Here is a 21,879-nt window from a genome sequence, read left to right on the forward strand (position 1 = left end):
TGTCTTTACCTTCCCGGTTGCCCCGCAGTACCGAATGAATGTGGTGCTTTTGTTTGCGCGCCGAAAATAGCGGGAAATTGGCATAAACTAGGATGTACCCGGGTTGCATTGGCATTTGGCGAGGATTTCACCAGCAGTTTGTCGCCACAGGGTGGGGACCATACTGGGGATTGACTGGGCCGTAAGTCAAGGTTCCCGCTTTTCCCCGGACCTTGAGGGGCCGGGGTTACAACTGACTGGTCGACTCCGGGGCGACGAGTATACCCTCCTTATTCTTCGAATAGCTAAAATGGTTCATCCCCGGTTAAATAGAGGACAACCGTGATCTGTGCGCGTCATCTAAGTTTAGTTCAGAGTCTCGACTTGGACAATGATCCTATCTGTTGATAGTTAGAGGGCGATACCGAGCGCTAGGCAAAGGAGCTACTGGTTCCATATGTTAATGTAGTATCTGTATAGCGCGGCCGGGGTTTCTACCCTCGACTTTCTTATAAATGAATTATGTAAAAGCCTTGTAACGCTGCATAACAGCATCGCCGCATAAACGTGTTTTTTTCGTTTATGCGGTGATTTTCAACGCATAGGAAGGATTTATTTATGTGGCTAAAAGGCACACTTTCGCCGCATAAAAGGCAATTAAAACACATACTAGTATAATAGTGGTTGATAAAGTTTCATCAAGATCGGTCTTAGTTTTTTGTGTCCACTTAACCAAGCTTTGAACTAGACTTTTAGAGACGTAAATTCTGACAAAGATTTTGTAAGATCGGTTTAAATGTAAACCAAACCAATTGATCTTACTGCGAAAACGTTTGAAATGACGTTTAACCCGACTAAAGGCTGGAATAAATGTTACGACAATGCACAACACCGTCATTTGGGACAATCAGAAAACTGAATCGCCGTTTGACGTAATATATATTCTCGCCTTATTGTCAGACTGACGGACATGTACCCTTGCCAATGCGCACTTTCAACATGTACGTGAAGTTAGCGGCCTAGCGGCTTGAAGTTAGCGGCCTAGCGGCCTAGCGGCCTGGCGGACTAGCGGCGTGAAGTTGGCGGCCTAGCGGCCTAAAATTGAATCCTATTTCAAAGCATGTATACATGCATTTTCTCCTAAAACAATGACATAATAACTGTTTTATGCACAAATTAACACATTGAAGCTATTATCAACATTTTTTTTTTTAAATTCGAACAAGCAGTCAGTTTTTCAAAGCATGTGAACATGCCTCTCCTTCTAATTATATATATATATATTCTGTTTTTTATGCCCAAATTATCACTCTTAAGTAATTATAAACATTTTTTTTCAAAAAAGTCGATCGAACATCTCAGCGGCCTAGCGGCGTGAAGTTAGCGGCCTGGCGGCCTAGAGTGATAGTGTGTGCTTAAAAAATCAGATAATATTTCTTTGTTTTATAAGAAAACGCATGTATACATGCTTTGAAATAGGGTAGCATTTAGGCCGCCAGGCCGCTAACTTCACGCCGCTAGGCCGCTAGGCCGCTAGGCCGCTAGGACGCTAGGCCGCTAACTTCACGCCGCTGGGCCGCTAGACCGCTAACTTCATGTACATACTTTCAACGTCATATCAAACTGATAATAGGGTAATCATGGACTTCTTTCATTGATTGTATTTTTATGCACTAGTCATTTGAACACTCCAAGGGTTTATTTTCAACTTCCATTTTGGCTCAACTTGCCTGCCAACTTTTCCCATATTTTCTTTAAAATGACAGTAATATGCAACGCCCTAATCTTAATCATCACCATAATCAACAACATCATCACAACCACTATCATCATCACCACAATCACAACCACCAACTTCATCCCCACAACCATCATCATCATCATCATCATCATCATCATCAACGTCATCCACCATCGTTTTTGTTGAATTTTTTTTTAGCTTTAGAATAAATAGTTAAGTTAATCCTCTTTATGTGGCAAAAAGGTACAGTTGCGCCCCATATAAGCAATTTCTGCTTTATGTGTTGTGCGTTGCGGCATAAACGTTTATGCGTTGAAAATCACCGCATAAACGAAAAAAACACGTTTATACGGCTATGCTGTTATGCGGCGTTACAAAGGCAAACTATAACTTCAGTTGTATCGCTATTTTATCAAAATGGATTTAATCCTTTGTTGTTTCGATGATACGGGAATTGAAGTTATTTGGAATGTTCCAGCAATTTTCCTGTTGAATCTCGAAACGATTAATAAACAAAGTACGATTGTATAAACTATTTTAAACATGGTAACTTACAAAATAATATAACTTGCAAAGTTATACATAGTGCTTTAGAACAAAACCCGTAATGATTTTGAGTCTGAATAACGAATATTGATGCAAAAACATCAGCTTGTCAAATTCCAGAAATCTTAATCATAGTCTTGTGTAAGAACAGCTACTTTCAATAGAAATATCGCAAATATAAAATTAACAAAACACAATGGTACAAGTTAACAAATCACCAAAGTTCGTCTTATATTGCAAGTATGTTTGTGTTTTATACTCCTTTAGCAATCATTCTACTTTCATTCTGTGTCCATATCATTAAATTACAAAATTTTAACAACAAGTGAAGCAAAGCAAGTAGGTATGAAAACATGAAATATTATGTTTTGATAATAAACTGTCGGTTAATGTGATTGAGGACATTTCAGCATGAATGATATTCTTGTCATGGATAGATAATTCAATAAGCAGCGAAATACAGAGGTTGGTTAATAAATATATTACTCCATGTATAATCAGTTAAACACATAAACTCAACTACAACATCACTGAGGTTCAGATATTACGCTTCACACTCTGTTCTATTCCATATTCAGCTTCCTGTACGAGCCCTATGCTTCTGATTTAGCTGGTATACGATTCTTGTCCACGCCATATTTGCCACTGGACAGCTCGCGAATATACTTGCGGAATTCTGGTTTAACTACCTGACCCCGGATCTCATCTGAAAAGAGGCAGAGAGTTGGAATAAAGTTGGAATTAAGATAATACATACATGGTTGCTATGATCAGTGAGGTATGTGCATTAGTACAATTAATCTATTCGATTGTCTCGGTTACATATTGGTGAGAGTTTGAGAATTACCAACCTCACCACCATCAAATATCATCTACCCCAACCATACGCAAAAAAATGAAAAAAAAATAAACATTGATAAAATATGATAGGAATACTGTATTACGAGATTATTGTGTATGATAAAGCGAGAAAATAAACTAGAAATAACTGAAAAAAATCGCTTTGACTGGCGCTGTCCGCCATGAAATTAAATAACTGCATCGTAATGCCGGTGTAATCGGCGATGAATACCACGCCGTTCGTTTGAACATTCTCGTCCCTCGTCATCCAATCGTAAAAGACACATGACCACTTGAATAGCACGTCCATTCCGAGGTCTTTCATAACCTTTATGTCCATATCTTCTGCAATGTATGAAAAGAAATAATGTGCGGTCAGCTAGCAGACGTTATCGTACATCGGTTTCCTTTACTCGAACAAGAAGAATTACTGAACAAATATATCAGACTATGTTGTACATTGCTGCATCATCCCAACTTATATGGAAGTGTTCAGCGTTTTAGATTGACCACGCTAACCTTAGTATTATTTGTGTACAAGGTGACGATAACGGTGTATCATTATTATTGTTCAATAAGACTGCATATGGTAAACTTATCACCCCGATTGGGCACATGTTGTACATATTTGTAATGCTCCATTAGAATTTTGAATATTGACTTTTCTACTTGTATATAAAATGCATATCTCATATAAGGAGAAAATAAAGATATTGAATTGAATTGCAATTGTGACGATAACGACGACAATTTATTTTGTGCTTGATCTGACGACCTTGATAAAGATCACCGGTGTGTTTCACGTACATGTGAAAGGTATTTGTGCATTTATATAATGCCTTGACTAACGTATTTTGAAACCTTGAAGTTTAAGTGTTATGCACTTACGTCGAGAATATAAGTGATAAAGTATAGTAACCTATTTCAAGTACTAGAAATGTATCAAGCTTTTAAATCATGTGTACTAGTCTATATGCTTTACAAAAAAAGCTTTCCATATCATTTGATATATGCCCACATAAATAGACTCGTCCTTGTTATATATTCTTGCATCAATGATTAAGTACGATTTAGGCTGCAAACATATTTCGTATCACTATTTTAAAACACACTTTGAATACCAGTTAAGTTATAGAACAGAGCAGAACTGACAGTTTATTCACCTTAAACAATTGAAATTCGACTTAATACGTTCATTTATAAATATATTTATGTCACGTTTCGAACATATAATTAGCTAATTAATTATTTCATTAAAATCGCATTAAAGGTTTAAAGCTAAAAGTTTTATAATTACTTGTTAACACTGGCAGTGAGAATAGTATCATAACTATTGTACTAAGTTGTATTTATTAAAGGGGCTGTACTCCGTATGATGAAATAGCGAAAACAGAAAATTGTCGAAAACTGACATAAACTTAGTATCGATGTGTACAATGCATTGAAACTTACTAACTGAAGTACCACATACTTTACAATTGATTTTTATTCGCAGTTTTTTTTTGTATTTTTCCATAAAAAAAGATTACTAGGTATGTCTACCTAGTAGAATTCATTCCTTATGTGTGATTGGCTAGTCGATACTATCACGTGATATTACCAAGTTACCGGTATAAAATTTAAATATTTCAAACGTTTAGGGTAAGCCTTCGTAGCACAGTGGATACAATTACTGCAATTTTGGGGACACCGGTTTGAACCCGGTCTCCGAATTTATTTTTTTTCATTTTGGTATTTTTTTTTACAATTATGATATCAAAGAGTAAAACATTTTATTAGATAATTGTCCTGAGATTCATTACAGATAACAACCTTTTTGTGCCAATCTGGTGTACAGTCCCTTTAATAACTGAGTTGCGTATAACAAATGTTTACCAATATTCATATTTTCCTTTTTATGACATGATTTCAATAATTGATGAAATTGAATTCAGATGTATTAACATTTTAATACATATGTAACTATATATAGTAACACATTTGTGCAGGGTTTTCGCGATTATTTCCATGACAGCGTATCACCCAAAGGCCCGGATACTCCGTGTATTAAACTCTTTAATACATATGTTGTTGTTTTTTACGTCTCGGGCAATTATGGGTCACTTGGGCCAATTATCACTCAACGGGCCAGCTTCGCCGTGTATTAAACTCAAAGTAACCATCTATGACACTACTTTTACAACATATACAAAAGCGTTCGCTACGTGGTATAGTATTAGGTGAATATCGTCATGTTTGTATTCTTACTCTTAACTTAATAAGGTGTAAACGTTAACTCGTAGGAACTAAACCTAAATATGTGGCATTATCAAAAGAAGTTTTAAAAATGTATACATATCGAAAACAGTACTATTATTAATATTTCCTTGCTATTCTGGTTTGAATGTGTCTATTGTTCTATATTTGAATTCGTTTATAAATGAAATATTTAGCAATCGTTTGCAAAATTGTAAATGTATACGTTCTACTGCTTTGGATTTAGTAAATCCCAATAATTCGCATGCATACTTATTTAATGAACCGACAAAGACATCACACAATTGAGATAGTAGTTTAGGCTTTAAGTCAGATGCTTTGCATTTTTATAATACACTGCTCAAAGCCTGAGGGTCTTCCCCACTAAATGCGCTTGGTTCAATTTAAAAAGTAGAGCAGGTCATAATAGTTTAAATTATCGACTTCTATGATTGTATGACCATTATTGATCCAAGTCTCATGTTAGGCGTATTGTACCCTGTTTAACAAAAAACAACAACATTATTTTATTAATTGATGAATACATTTTGACCTCATGCACTGCAATATAAAAATATGTTGTTTAAATAATTTTGAACGTCTTTAGGTGAGTTCCTAAGCTAGCCATATCATCTAAAAATATCATTCTAAGTCCTATACGAAAATGGAGAGCAATATCGCGGTAATAACCCGGCGCAAGTCGATAGCGTATTCAGAGTAAGATGTACATGATTTCACATAAGATTTAACCTAAGATATAAAGTATGACAACCAGCTTTTAAATAAAAATGAGAATGTACTTAACTGAATTCTTACACTCTGGCAATTACAAACATTTTTAGGTAACGTTGCTGCATATATCATTTAAAGTATTTCTAGATTTCAGAGTTTTATTGTAAAACTTACCAAACTGCCAAATCATAAGACATCGCCCTAGTCTGTCTCGAACAGGCGACATAGTTGTGACTCTGAAGATGTTAATACATTTACTATACATAAAGTCATAGTTTGCTTTTACCTTATTGAATCCATACTACAAAATAAATAAAAAAAACATGGAGAAACACAGCACCAATAACCTTAACAAAGGCAATTAAAGGCACCTTGCTAAGACTTTACAGTCAGTCGATGAGAGACTAAAAATACAAAATAGCACAGACGGAACACAAATGCCTCATTTTAAAAAAAAGTTGTCAGGATTACCGTCTTAGAATCGTCAGCTTAATAAAGGTTTAGTGGGTTATACCTAGTTGATAAGTACTCAACCTCACACCACATACGCCAGGCGACCGGATTTCAAAGTATACAGTATTAATTATAGTATTTGGTGAAAGAAAGTTCTACAATGTATTGTCATTATTTTCTAAAGTCGTATACTTGCAACAAGTGACCACATATGATTTTTTGCAAGATGTTTCAGATAAAAAAGTTATAGGGTGTTTTCAGTGTTTAATAAATGTTGTTCAATTTGTTGAATTAGCTACCGGCGGTGATTATGGTATGATGTGTGATGTCTAAGGAAACTTTTTACTGACCATGCATTACGGCAACGCAAGTATGCGTTAAGATTGATATCAATTATAAATGCCCTGCTTTACATACATTAGGTATCACTGTGGACGTGGTGTCATATCGAATCAATGCGAAATTAGATAACGTTTCGGCGTTTAAGGGTACTTAACGGTTAAGATTTATATGGCAAAAACGCTTCATAACTTTAATCAAAGTTGCTCAGCCTTCGGCATTAACATGTTCATATGATACGGTATCGAACCATGTAGTGTGTGCGGTTCTAATCTTATTTGACTTACCCTAACCTCATGGCTCTCTGTAGAATTGGATCGTCCAGGTCGATGTTGCTGTACCATTCGGGTCTCGAGGTTCGAACAGTCCAGAATTTCTCCAAGGCCTTTCTTTGCTCTAGCTGACTGAACTTTCGAAATCTTCGAAAACGCAACAGGAATTCGAAATCTAAATCGAAATGTATTTGTATTTCTTTCATTTTTTTATCGTTTCAAATCTACGAAGCAAGGATATTACAAATGTTATATAATACACTGAAAAACTTAATGATTACAACATTATCACTGTGTTAATTTGTATGGGGGGGAACAGAGCGTACCAGTACATGGTACGGATTTCTTTTAGTCGGCTAGGAGACTGCCAGTCACAATAGAGTAAAATGATAAAGGAAAAAGTGAAACGCAGCACTATCGTGTAGATGGCGATACCAGAGAGAGAAATGCGCCATTGACTCACGACATTCTCACCGCTTCGAGAGATTCTCAAAAAGGACTTAGATACAAAACTTTAAGGTGGAACGCGACTATGAATTTTTTTTCGAGTTACTGTCTGAAAATTGGTATACGAATAGAAGAGCATATGCCCAGTTAGGGACTGTTTTTACTTTTTCAATATTCGGAACAGTTTTGAATCTACGAGTCTTCAAAATATGCCACTGACGTCAATTTTGAGACTTCTGTCATATTTTTGCGTTCCATCTACAATAACCGATATTTTCATCAATTCTTCGTTTACAGCTATGAAATTTCAACGTCAAGTGTGTCTTGTGAAAACGATCACGCTCATATATTTTTCTTTCTTTTGTTGAACGTTATTGTTTCTAAATTCGTCTATAACGTCATTTTTCGCGGGAAAAACGGCGTCGTGTTTCGCTGAAAAAAGTGCGCCTTTCTTTAATTCTAAAAAAAACTGCTCGTTTAATTTTTGAATATTTTTAAATACATATATTCAATGTTTCATTACAAATCGTCTGATATCAAAAAAAGGGTACCTCACCGAGTTCCTTTTTGCGCAGTATCAAATAATCTAACCCCAATACCTGTTTCTTTTGCAATACGAAGTGTATTTAAACGTTTAGCATGACGTTAATCGAATTGTTTTTGTTTATTAAATGGAAAGATAAGAAATCTTAGAGTATCTGATCAGTTTTAAGTTAGGGATATTTGTTATAGTTGTTGTACAAAATATCTAATTCCACACAAGACGGGCGCTGAATAACCAGCTTTATAAATCTATGACTTAAATCTGGCGGCTATTTTAATGAGAGGCTTTCTTAATTATTAAGCAATCTCATTTGCCGAATTATAATATTTTGATAATACACATCAATAATCGTTCCAGTCACTATGCTATGAGCTGTGACTATGCTGATAAGTGCTTTGTTTTTTTTATATATACATCTACAGTAATAACACAACAATAAACGGTTCAACTACTTTATTAGTTACCAATTTCTTTAATAAGTATCAGTAGAGATCTGCAGTTATAAGGCTCTAAACTAAGCAAAAGCGTAGCAAATCCAGTGTGTGACACTCATTTCATTTTAAAAATATAACTAACAAACCAAACAATGATAATCGACAGAAATCTGCATTGTATTAAGCACAAACGGATCCCGGCAGTAGAGGGGGGTGCAGCCCCCCACCCCTCCCTTAAAATCATCCAAGTTTTCTTCTGTATGTCACTATCGGAGAAAAATGTAATAGTATACAGATCTATAACATACGCGACTATGGAGTTCAGTGTTCTGAATCTAAGTTTGATGTAGTCAATCGGTTATCGTTGAATAACACATATACAATTAATAAATTCCACTTATATTGGTGACCATATTATTGACTAAGTTTGGTAGTGAATATAACTCTTGAACATTTTCAACGAGGGTCATTTGTTACGCAACGGTTTGGGAGAGATGTCTCAAAATTGACGTCAGTGGTATATTTTGAGGAGTCATAGTTTCAAAACTGTTCAGAATATTGAATATTGAAAATGTAAAAACAGTCCCTAATTAGGCATATGCTCTTCTATTCGTATACTAATTTTCACACAGTAACTCGAAAAAAAATCCATAGTCGCGTTCCACCTTAACAGCAAAAATAAAATCAATTTTGACTTCAATTTATGACAACAACAGCATTATATTTGTATTTTTCACTACCATTTGGGGAATTCTATTTTGTATTTTTTTAAAAGAAGTTAATGGAAAGAAATCTGATTTCTGTTCGATAGTAGTATATACTAGATTGTCTTTTACAATGGTCACTTAGTGCTATCGACCTGTACAACATACAGCGGATATAGTTGATTTATTTAGTTTTCGTCATTCGGGGCCATTGAATGTTTTAACGATTAATGAAACTATATTACCATTAAGGCCGCTGCTAGAGGCCGCTGACATAAAGTTGCTTGCGAATGATATCTCTCAGATTGCCATATAAAGATTTTTCATATGATAAAAGATATACATTGGTTTCGACATTCGCAAATATAAATTGACTGTCTTAATTTTAACAAAGCTGAAGTTAGATGCAAATCTCTTACTTTAGTAAATCATGTTATATAAGGATTACATAATTTTAAAATTAGGTGACTGTTTTAGTAAATTATGTTATTTTAAGGCTTACATAGTCAACTTAAAGCATCTAAAAGTTCAATATTTAAGCACTTATTCATTCAACTGGTTCATGTTTTAGTCGTTGACTTCATTAAACATTGAGTGTGATTGTATCAATCTGTTTCAATGGAAGTTGCATGCGTCAGTAAATCAATGACGAATCATTGCTCAGTGTTTGCCTTAACGGGCCTCCCACAGTGAAAACGTCGTTTGAAGGACCAAACCATAAAAATGATAAAGATTTTTTTCGTTCGGCTTTGAGGTTCAATATTTAGCAAGCATAATACATACATCCGTTGCAACATGTGTAGGTGTCACTTGTGCTATGTCGAATGCCTTAGTTTAAACATATTTATTTTACAACGATTGTGAAACAAGTTATTACAACATTATATTTACATTTATCACTCTCGTTGGCACGATTTTACGCGAGAGTGTGGTCTTGTGTTGTGGGGAAAACCGGAGAACCCAGAGGAAACACACTTGTCCGGATTATTGACCACAAACCAAACTCACATGCGCCCAAGTCGGGAATCGAACACGGGTCGCCCAGGTGAGAAGCGAGTGCGCTAACCACTGCGCTAACCGGACAACCTTCGTCATCGATGAATTCCTTTAACAGAGTATTGGTTAAAAGCTGTTACTACTGGGCTTGTCCTTGTAGTTCTTATTTTTTTCAATTATTAGAGTAGTTGTACCCTGGTAGTGTTTCATCAATATTTTATATTTTAAATTTAATACTAAATTATGTTTACTGAATCATAAACCAATGAAAAAGCGTCATATTTCTCCCACCTCAGATAAGTAGATCCATTAATTTAACCATGCTAGAAATTCTTATCTTGCCCACGGGCGAAGATAAAATGCCCGTATGGAAGTTCTTTTAATGGTCACCACATTGTAATTACCTCCCTTGTTGAAGACTGTCGTCTGTAGCGCATTATGGAAACCTTGTCTTGTGGCAATATTTTGAACTCTAGTTAATTATTTCTCGCTTCAAATGTCACCAGAAAACAGTTTTCACGCACCTTTCAAGAAATAATGCTTCACTCTTCTTAGAACTATTTAAAGACCGATCAGACCATTTACTTACTCTGAATCACTGCGCGAATATCCATTACAACCACGAATTATCGCATATCCGTACGCAAATATTTTCACTAAACACAAAAGAGTTCCAGCAAAAAAATACATTTTTTAATTTTGTTTAACTGAGGTTGGAGAAAAAGCATCTACCATAGCCGCTCGTGTAAGATAGGTTCATCCCGACCCTCGCGCATGGTGTTTTGCGGAAACCTCGTACACAATGACATACATGTATTTGCAACAAAAAACGTTGGCAATATGCACATCATGCAGTTTACAAGGAATCGAATCCAGTCATTAATACTTTAAAAACGGTCTCCCAGCACGCGTCAGACTTTATCAAGGTACATGTATTACAACCGTTATTTTCGCAAAAATCTTCTCAGGTGTGAACTCTGTTGGTTTAAATAATCCTAGCCTGTTTGGCCGTCGAACCTACCTGTCGGGAATCAGGCGTACCTGTCGGGATTCTCAGCCAGTCTTGTTCTTTAACCCGTTGTCGCAGTGTCTGGACAGCAATCAACGTGTCGGCGGGGTTGCGCTCGTTCAACTCGTCTCGACATTTCTGTTTACTCGCTTCGTCAAGCTTGCTTACAAACTTCGCATCACCTGTGAAGGGACAATTTGTAGTACTGATGAGCCGATTAACGCAACCACTGTATGGTACTTTTATTCGTAATTTATCAGCATCGCACTTGTAGTATAACCTTTAAATTTTACTAAAACCACGTTTTTGCTTTTATTAATCATCTTAGTCAATGACAGGGCGATACTTATGTAACACCGTCATTGAAGCAACACATTTACCATCGTACACACTGTTTATCATGTAATAGTCTAAATAATACATACTGAAACAACTTATGAAGGAGAGCATTGCTGTTTAATACTTAGCTTAACAGTTTATTATAGTGATCATTTTCTCTTTGATTACAGTCGTTAGATAAGACACCGGGCCATTCAAATATTGACCTGTTTTCGATTGTTGGTGACTTATTCCGTCACCTTCTGTCAATGCACCTATTGCAATATAGCATTTCTACTAGTGCCATAATTGACGAGACATGAACTGTTGGTGATGAGGTGACCAAACCTGATGGACATGCATTTACACCATTCAGTAATACTAAATTAACACAATTATGACCAATTGCATGACTATTGTATTAAACCGGTCAAGTATTTGATTAGGTTAAAGTTAGTTGAAATGTTTATTGATAGGTCTATATTTATCAAATAATAGTGTTTCACCAAAATGTTTCTTTGCACGTGCAACTTTATAAAAATATTTGCGGATAAGTTATTTAGTTTTATACCATTGACTCGAGTTGATATATTTTCTGATGTATAACAACGCTAAACTGTCTATGGATGTACTATTGTTTGAATTATGTTGATTTATATACATAAGAAATATTTTCAGTTTGTTCACTGACATATGTATCAATAAGAATAACGTTCTTGCTACTGTATTATCAAGTATAATATATCCTGAATAATTACGGTTGGGACAACAAATCCTGAAACGATACTTTATCATATGATTTAATATCGCCATTTAGGTCTTTTTGCATACAAAGTAGGCTTCTGTATAAAAACACTCCGATTTGTTCAAACTAACAAGCTTGTTCGTGCCAAAATCCAATATGTTTAAACACCACCATAACGAAGTGGAAAACGATTGTAATAAATAGAGAAGTGCAATAAAACGTTTTCAAGTTCATTTCAATAAAAAGTAGCAAAATCAAATAACACATACATGCTTCTTCTGCCATTTGTATTAGTTTCTTAACAGAAAGCAAACACCAACACGGTCAATCAATGTATAAGTTTGAAACTTAAACGGATATATTTACCTAATGTTCCTAACTGCTTTGTTTATTTTTTGGCTAAGGCTACAACAATATGTATCGATTTGACTGTTTAATACTTTATTCATGAAGATCGCAACTGCAGTATGACATTTCGATAGTTTTAAAAAGTACTTGAGGCATAACTGTACTTTAGGATTGATCGATTCGATTAAGCGCGATATTTTAATAAAAGTAGGTTAAATATTATATTTATTGTGTTATCTATTTTATTAATTGTAAATAAGCAATATCCTTGCACAATTTGCTCGTTTCATGTATTAGTAGCTGTACAAAATAAGACACAGACAGTTATTTTCTCCGCACTATTTCGAGTGAGGTGAGCTCTGCCGTCCGTGCATTGCCTTCTTGTGATTGCAGTGTTGTCTTTAAAACAATAATTAAGTGCAACCACCATGCTTCATATATAAAGTCACACCAAATTTATTTATAAGTTAGGCACTTTCCCGACGACCTAGAAGGCTGGGACCGGTCGCCTTCGTCTTAGAAGGCGAATGTCATGGGACTACGTTCTTACTTCAGGCCGTTATGACGTCACTGGGCGTCACCAGGCGCCACCGGGGCCGCCCATACGGCTAATGTGAATGCCTGAATGCTTTATCCGTTTGCAGTGCATTGTTTATGAAACCAAATTACCAGATACGGTTTCATTTGCAGTTGAGTATGACTAAATGATAAATGACACGCTAGGTAGGAAAATATTGACTTTGGGATACTCACACCGTACAGTGTTCGGTCAGCCTGTGTTTCGTTCGTTCCAGTGGGTTGGTGGTGTATGTAAAATATTTTCCCCGGATTGCTACGACACACCTGTGGCTAAAGACACCTCATTTCCTATCGCAGTTCTCAATAATTATGCCACTGTGATAAAAATTATTGCTATAAAATGTTATATGTGTACAGGACAATCACTTAAATATCAAATGAGTTGACCCAGTGACAACAGTAGCCTTGTATGTTGTTGAACATACTGCATAGAGAGTTGTGTGTGTACACCACGTGATAAATTGCGTCATAAAGGCTACATCGGACGGCAATACTTTGCTTCATTTGATAACTTTAAACTAAGAAAACTTTCTCTTAAACGTTTAAATGAAACTTAGCGCAGTCTACGCCGCTAAGAGCCCTGCCTTTGGTCTTTTACCAGAGTTTGATTGAGAGTTTAGTTTCTTTAATCACTTCGACAAACCTCGTCCGTCTGACGTAGCACTGTCAAAACATGAATTTAGAAACAGGTTTGTCGAAGTGTTTGATGAAACTAATGACCTTTACATAATTTCGGTAATAAAACAAATGCAGGGCTCTTTAAGAGGCATAAACTGCCCTTTGTTTTATTTAAAATGGTGTTGTACAAGAAAAGTTATCTTTGATTTTAAAGTCTTCATTTTAAGCAAAATGTTGCCTTCCGAAGTAGCATATATGACGTAATTTATCACGTGGTATACACACACTGATTAACGTCCCTCCGAGTAGGCGGTGGTGGTAATTCAGCAAAAAAACTAAATGTTTCCTTTACAATGTCTGTATTGGAAAGTAATTAAACAGCAGGTATTGCGCTAATTTTGTAATCAAATCAGGATTGAATGAAGCATTGTTCGTAATTTGTGGTATAATAAGAAGGATCCTACAAGATATCTTATTTATTCGTATACATGTCGATCTAAAGGTAATTATTTTAAGTACACGTGAACAGTAAACATGCTGCTTATAATCCGATTTAATATATAAAATAATCAAATTATTCGGTAGCTTTCATATGATCAACAATTACAGCGAACTAAATCAGTCACAATCAAATATTAGCCTATAATCTCATTGAAAGCTGTTTAACTTAACCTTTTGATTTATAGTAATCCTTTACCAATAAAAGATATTCATTTAAAATATCTTATCAAACTGTTATCGCATAAAATACTTGAGTGCAAAATTGATAAACATTTAGGTTCTCTGGCTATCGTTGAAAAAGCGTGAACATTTATTAGATATGAATTATAAACCAATACTGACATTTATGGAACGAATCATAATGATAAGATCGTAACATTTATGGACATATTTATTTAATCATTTGAACACATTCAAAGTCAGTTCAATGTAAAAGTTTCTTTTTATCTAAATACGTTTAACCGTAAATTTAGCTCGTGGTTAAATGATGACGTATTTAAAGATGTGACGTCATAATGTATTTGAACAGGATCATCCCTACAGAGCCACACGAAGCTCCGACCGACTTCCGGTTGAGGAAAACCGTATTTCTGGGATACACCGATGTGAACGCGGGAGGCATGTACGTAAAATATATACGTCGATGTGGCGGAATTAGGTTATTTATGATACTGTCAGAGCTTGTACTTTTGTGCCCACTAATAATTGGACGTTCAAATATTTTTCATATTTTGTTCATCTTATTGTAATCGAAGGACGTTCTTGGTCATCATTCTTACCACGAGCCATACTTCAAAGGCTTCAGACTGCGTTTATGTAGCTATTTAAATTTAAAATGCGTTTATGTAGCTAATTAAATTAAAAAATTTGTATCACTTTTTTTTAATATGCTTGTATAGAAGTTCAGTTATAGATTTTGCTCTTACCTAAGTTGAGTGTTCACCAGAAGCGGATCCAGCATTTGACGTTAGAGGGGCGGTATATTTTGACTTGCGCCCCTACTTAAGAATCGAAAATTATTTAAAATTTGGGCAAGGCGGTTTTGGTGTACTGAACTCCAAGGAAATGTTAACAATTACTAGGTCGGAATGGTAATAGTGCATTCTGGGCGTATTTTATTACTGTTTTCTCCTGTATTGAAATAAAAGGTAAACTTTGACGATTTCAGTGGGGGAGGGGGGGTCGCATTTCCGCCAAAACTATTTTAGCCTAAAAAGTTTGAATTGATCAATCAATACGTTCGGTTGAGCAAAATGAAATACATGTAATTACACTTTTTACTTATGATTGTTTGATGCTTATTTTGACGCTTATGCCTCCAGAAATGGGATCGCCGGACAAATCGGATCTACTTGATAGGAACGCTTCTGGCGAAAACCAACGAAAACATTATCTAATATCATTGGTTTGCAGATATTTACGCAAAAATTTGCTCTTTCCAAGACAAAAAATCAAAAAGTTGTAAAAATGGTATATCTGTGAGAGTGCAGCTTAAATAACACAGCACTATAGGCAAATCATGATCCAAATGTTAACGACATAATGCAACTAAACAATATAATAATATTATTTGGAGTGGCTGTAGTTCTGAATTAAGTTTCTGTTAAACTCGACTTCACCGAAGTGTTTTGCGACTTTCACGAGAATATATTATTATTATTATGATAATGTTTTATTTGCAATTCAGACAGATTTCATGCAATCTTGAATTTCTTATGACAACATAAAATCTGGGACCAATAACCAATCCTACTTCAAACTACTATCTAGTCATTAGCATCCAGTATTAAACTATTACAAAGTATTTTATTTTACATTTCCTGTGAGTAAAATTACCTCCCTGATCTACCTTACGTTTTATACATACATGTGGTGTATATTGGTTAAATAAAATGTAACAAACACCGTCAGAGGTTTGTTAAATTTACATATCTATCACATTCTTATGTCAATCATACATACATTTACTATAAATTCTTGGCGCCCTATGATGCTTTGTAACATTGGTATTTCTTGTAATTGTTTGTTACAGCCGTGCCTTGCTGGGCATAGACATGAAGAAAGAATACATGGACATCAACGTACCGGCACTAGCAGGTGCCCGTCTTGCATGTGTGCGCACCGGTGACCTTGACCCACGAGAACGAGAATTCGCTCCCGTGCAGGTCTGGAATCTCAAATACGAACAGGTATACTTCAAGTTTTTGCCTTAAGCAATAGTTGACAATGACTTTTTAACTTTACCTTAAACCATTGTAAAATCGGAACGAAATGCTAAAATTGATTTGAAAATGGTTTTGAACATTTGTAGTTATTTTCATCAGCCATAGTCGAAGTTGACCTGCTATAACGATATATTATATTACGTACATAGATGTGCACGAGTGTGTGCTCGCTATTTTAGTAGTTCACATTCTTTAACTTAGTTTACCTCCAAATAACTGCTTGAAATACATAAGCGAAAGCACGCAACGACATTCATCACGTTAAATAACGATTTTGGAGTTCAATTTGTGACGTGGATGCTATTTACTTTGTTTTGTTTCGTATTTTAAATGTTCTTACTAGGTTTAAAATGTCATAATTAAACTATCGTCGCATACTCCAGATATACACTACAGAAGAAAGTACCGTGGTTGCCGACGATGAAATTAAGCAGTAAAAAAGAAGAATGAGAATATGATTGCGCTTTTTTCAAGTTTTATTGATAAATAATGTTAGTTATGTTTTGTGTAAGTATCTTTTGGAAATAGTACTAGTGCTGTTATGAATGCTTCGCACTCTTTGGATGTTTTGCAGGTTTAATCCGAACTACTTTGTTTGACCAAACGTATGCATAACTCACTGTCGTATCAGGGCATGTGCGCTAATATAAATTGAAAGTCTAATGTCTAAAACTATGCCAAGAATACACCGGAACGAATCATTTATGCAAAAAAGGAAAACATCTTATTAGAAAAGTATACGCCAAAAGGTCAGGTATTGAATAGTATTTTATTATTGTATAGCAGGTAAATCATAGTATTTGAAGCATTAGCAACGCGAAACCTGAGATAAAACTATTTTGGCATTCAGACAATCATTTTTGTTTCTTATCACATAAAAGTAATATAAAAAATACACCATTACAAATAAGCGTGCTTCAGGGTCACGCCAGGTTATAATAACAAACCCTGCAGGCGATGGGACATCTTGGGATAAACTTAGAGTGATTATCATAATGTTACCTTCCTACCAAAGCCTCCATTATTTTGACCCACATTAATCTGATAAATTTAGCGATCTGAAAATAATTGTATTCTGCTTAAAATAAATCGCCGGGATACAGAAATACAGCGCGGAAATAGCCGAACAAGCGAGAGGTCATACGCGGAGCGCAATACAACTAATCTATTTTTATGTTTTCGACGTCATTCTGCTAAACATAGAGCGCATTGAGACAGAAAATGGGTTAAAACGACATGAAAAGAAGTATTTCTTCGGATTTTGTGGTCTTAAGACTACCTGCGCGAATGCGCAGATAGTATAAAAAGAATATGGTTCCATTTCCGAACCACACCGGATATTGCCGACAAGTGGAGGTTGCAGTGAACCGACTATTTTACCTTCAGTTTTCAGTAATTCTTGTCAACACCGCCTTGAAGCCCACCAAATGTCACCACGTGTGCAGCGCGATTGTGGACCTGTGCTCTAGAAGGTATATCAGTTTGAAACAAGGAATTGGTTTTATGAAACGCTCAAATGAACTCGACATCAAAACTTTGTAAGAAGAAACTTGTGATCAGTATTATTTATAAAGTCTTATCTAATGAAACACTAAAACATTCCTTTATTTCTAGCCAGCAGGTTGACATTTACAATTTGAGATTAAACCATTGAGCAAAGATAGGTTTAAATCAAATGAAAACATGAATCTCATTTAAGCATTAGTGTTTGTCATTAAGAGACAAAATATATAAAAACGTTTTTTGAGGTAGAAGTTTTCTAAAAGTAAAACTCTGAAATTAAAGAAAATTTGTGACAAAAATGACATCACGTTTTATTATTTAATCGCACTAAAATATGCAGACAATATAGAGGTTTGTAAGTACTTATATAATGGAAAATCATGAATATGGGCTTGTTATTTTGTGTACTGGCATAGTTGGCAATACTCGGGGTAGAAGGCTTTCAAGTCAAGTATATTTAAAAACAGATATATGATCCAAACAAATGTTTAAAGAACAATATATAAACACACATATATGTTTGGATCGAATAGGCCTTATGCTGAAATAATTACGTAGTTAGAAAACTCACCTTTTGCAAACATCGTCACTTGAGATTGCCGTTGCGACAATTAATTGTATAAAGGTTTATTATATGCCGATATCAACACTATGCAGCTTTTTCAAAAGGTGCTTGATAAACTTTGCCTAAACAGTCAACAGTGGAGGTCAATCGAGGTCATAAGTATTCAACTATAGCATGTCCCTGTAGTTTCTACTATTCATGTAAAACTTGTTTACCTTTAGTTGCGTGAAGAAGTTGGTGGTGCTGAGTGCCTTGCGAGTGGATATTTTCGATGAGACTCCACAGCCAATATACGAGAATGCAATAAACGATCTGCCTTGTAAGTGTATGAAGATGTTGAATTTTATACCACATGAATATGTCAGGTACACCTTGGTATGCTCTTATTTGTGGATCTATGATAATTGAGTATTATTAATTTATTTGTACTTGTGTAGAGTTATCAAAGCCTGTATCGTGGGGTTTGCTAAAATGGAAAACATCATTGATCCAAGCCCTGCATAAGCACAGACGTATTTAACATAAATATAATCTCATTGGTTCACAAACAACTGCATCTGCTAAAAATAAACATCTGTTCGTACTTGTTTCTGTTGAATATTTAATAAGTCACGTTTTTGTTGTTGAATATGCACAGTATGATTATTCAAGATACATACATATATAGACGCGGATAGAATCACTGTTTCATGGTCAAATACTACCAGTGCTTCAATGTTGAGTTCTTTATTTTGTATTAAGACTGAAGTGTCAATAAAGTGCTAAGCAACATTGAAGTTATTCATAATATTCGTTGCCTGTTGCTTAACAAGACTGTTTTGTACGGTGCATCATTTTTTCAGTTACTAAATTGCCGTCTATACCCAGCGATGCGCTGATGAATGACGCATTCTTGAGCACATTAATTCAGATGGTGAGAGTGGATTTTGTTCCCTCGTGCTTTCTCGTGATTCCTGCCCACCGCGCGTGCATTGGTGCGGCACGTGACGATGACGGAAGTAAAGAGGTAATCATCACAAATGAATAAAGAAAGTTGCATTGACTATAAGAACACGCCTTATATTCTACTTGAATGTCTTGTTAGTTCAGATGGCATGTTTCACAATTAATTATCTTAATTCATCATCCACTAACTATCGTGTAAACATTGTTTGACATGAAACTGTTCTTAATTGTGGTTTTGATGATAAGTGATCATTATTTGGCATATAAGAGTGCCGTGCTATCAATCAGGCTTTTTCCGGTTTATTCATTTTGCAAATCAAGTCGTCGTGATTTCTCTAACGCTTAGGTGAGGTAAGATACTATAATGTCGGAATTGACCTAATGATTTATTTTCGCATTATTTGCTGTGATTACAGGTTATCCGAACATTCCAGAATATTGTTAACGCAGCCTACGGAATCAGTTTTGATGAAGGGTTCAGTTTTGATCTGGTAAATATTCTACGCTCTGCAGTTTCACGTTCATTCGATTATTATTTAAAACTTTCTTATTTTGTAGCTATGGTATGGAGACTCCATAAACATGGCCATGGGCCAAATAACGATAACAATGAGTTTCAAATGCCATGACTTGTATTGTTTAGACATCATGTATTTGTGCATTGAATTTCTTTCTCAGGTATACCAAGGTGAACAAACTGCTGATACCACATTGTCTATGATATATTCCTGATGACTGTTTCAATACCAATTTCAAGCCGTGGTGACTTCAGTAACGACAGTGTGTTTGCTGAGATATAAAGTAATAGGTGTTTACACTCAACAGTTTATCTACGGTGGGGAAAAAGAGGAATTCTCCACGTTTTTAAAAAGAAGTGTGAGAAAAACGCCTTACACACTGGCGGGTCTAGGGAGAGGGCGCACCAAGCGAGCGCCCCCTTAAACCGCTCATGTTTACTTTTTATTTCAAAATAGGTGAAAACTCATTGAATAAGCCCTACTTACACCATTTCGAAGAAGAAATTGTTAAAATATTCTCGGAGGAGAACACCCAAACCCTCTGCCAACATTTTTAAACCAAATAAATTTCGGTTTTGAGAGAGGGGCGCAAGTCAAAAGCTTACAGCTCTAAGATGCTCCCCCTCTAACTTTAAATCATCCTGGATTCGCCTCTGTTACCTAACTGATCCGGGTCTACACAAGGAAATTATTCGTCAATAATAAGATGGGAACATATAAACTAGCAAGGGATAGTCAACACTCAGCGAGGCACGGAGCGTAACATGACAAAGGACACCTATTTCATATATCAAATATCGCTTCCAATAAATAGTCGAGGAACCTTGAAGTGAAAACATTCTCATTTGGGGATCGCACCGGTTGGCGAGTACTCAATCTGACAATTTCGAGACTTTCTGTTTTATGTACTATGAATAGACCTATTCTAAAGACACAACAACAACCTTGACCTTGAATTCATGACAGCTCCTCAAAGGCAATTTCACATCATTTTATTTTCAATTCAAATTTATAATATACATAAACACAGCGTTAAAAATCCCTTTTTAAAAAATTACAGAATCATGTTCCAGGTTGTGTCATTCTTTATTTAATATATTATAGCCAAGTAGGTTCCACACGAGGCTGCTGCGTATTGTAAAAATATAGTTAAGATTTAAAGTGGAGGAAGGGTCGTACTTAACGATCCCATTATTCGACTTAATACATTGAAGCGACATACCATAAAAGCACCTTCTTTTAAATTAGATGTTTTTGAAGAAGAATGTCAGTCAACGTCTATAGTATTAAAGGTCACGTTCTTTATAGATTGCAAGGTCGAGTTTGTTTCATTAGTTATACTCCATTATGTGCGTATTTAAATCTGTATATAATTCTTCGCACGAGGCACGTTTGAATGCACGGCTATAATTCACAAGTACGAGGATAGTTCAAACGCAGGTATGTGTCCATTGATGTTGCTATATTACTTTGAAAAATCAGGATCATTGAACAAGGAGTGAAAACAGTCTTGGATACCTTTTCATTGTTAGTTATATAATAAATTATATAACTATATGTATTACGACGATGTACTCTTGTATAAGTCGAGTGAACTGTCTGTTCTGTTATGTTCATTATATGTTTGCTGTTGTATTTGTATTGGAACAATCGTGTTTTGTGCAACCCGAGTATGTTTTTAAAATAAAGTTACCGGCATATTGTTTATAGCATATTTTAACATTTAACTTTCCGTCGATTAGG

The 21,879-nt window shown here is 35.4% G+C and overlaps 2 protein-coding genes across 2 annotated transcripts; one reads left to right on the forward strand and one right to left on the reverse strand.

Moving 5' to 3' along the window:
* Positions 1 to 2,859: 2,859 nt before the first annotated feature.
* LOC128246302 (clavesin-1-like) lies at positions 2,860 to 12,619 on the reverse strand. Its single transcript, XM_052964495.1, has 6 exons — positions 12,604 to 12,619; positions 11,304 to 11,453; positions 7,153 to 7,312; positions 6,248 to 6,309; positions 3,275 to 3,451; positions 2,860 to 2,972 (listed from the first exon to the last, which is right to left on the reverse strand). The coding sequence occupies exons 1-6, from the start codon at positions 12,617 to 12,619 to the stop codon at positions 2,860 to 2,862; spliced, it is 678 nt and encodes a 225-aa protein (XP_052820455.1).
* A 2,257-nt stretch (positions 12,620 to 14,876) lies between these two features.
* Positions 14,877 to 21,640, forward strand: LOC128203765 (uncharacterized). Its single transcript, XM_052905306.1, has 7 exons — positions 14,877 to 15,002; positions 16,413 to 16,569; positions 17,992 to 18,077; positions 18,895 to 18,992; positions 19,516 to 19,679; positions 20,035 to 20,109; positions 20,297 to 21,640. Exons 1-7 carry the CDS (start codon positions 14,896 to 14,898, stop codon positions 20,348 to 20,350), a joined length of 741 nt encoding a protein of 246 aa, XP_052761266.1. The 5' UTR covers positions 14,877 to 14,895; the 3' UTR covers positions 20,351 to 21,640.
* The last annotated feature ends 239 nt before the right edge of the window (positions 21,641 to 21,879 follow it).

The sequence above is a fragment of the Mya arenaria genome, chromosome 9 (assembly GCF_026914265.1).
Source record: "Mya arenaria isolate MELC-2E11 chromosome 9, ASM2691426v1".
Classification (NCBI taxonomy): domain Eukaryota; kingdom Metazoa; phylum Mollusca; class Bivalvia; order Myida; family Myidae; genus Mya; species Mya arenaria.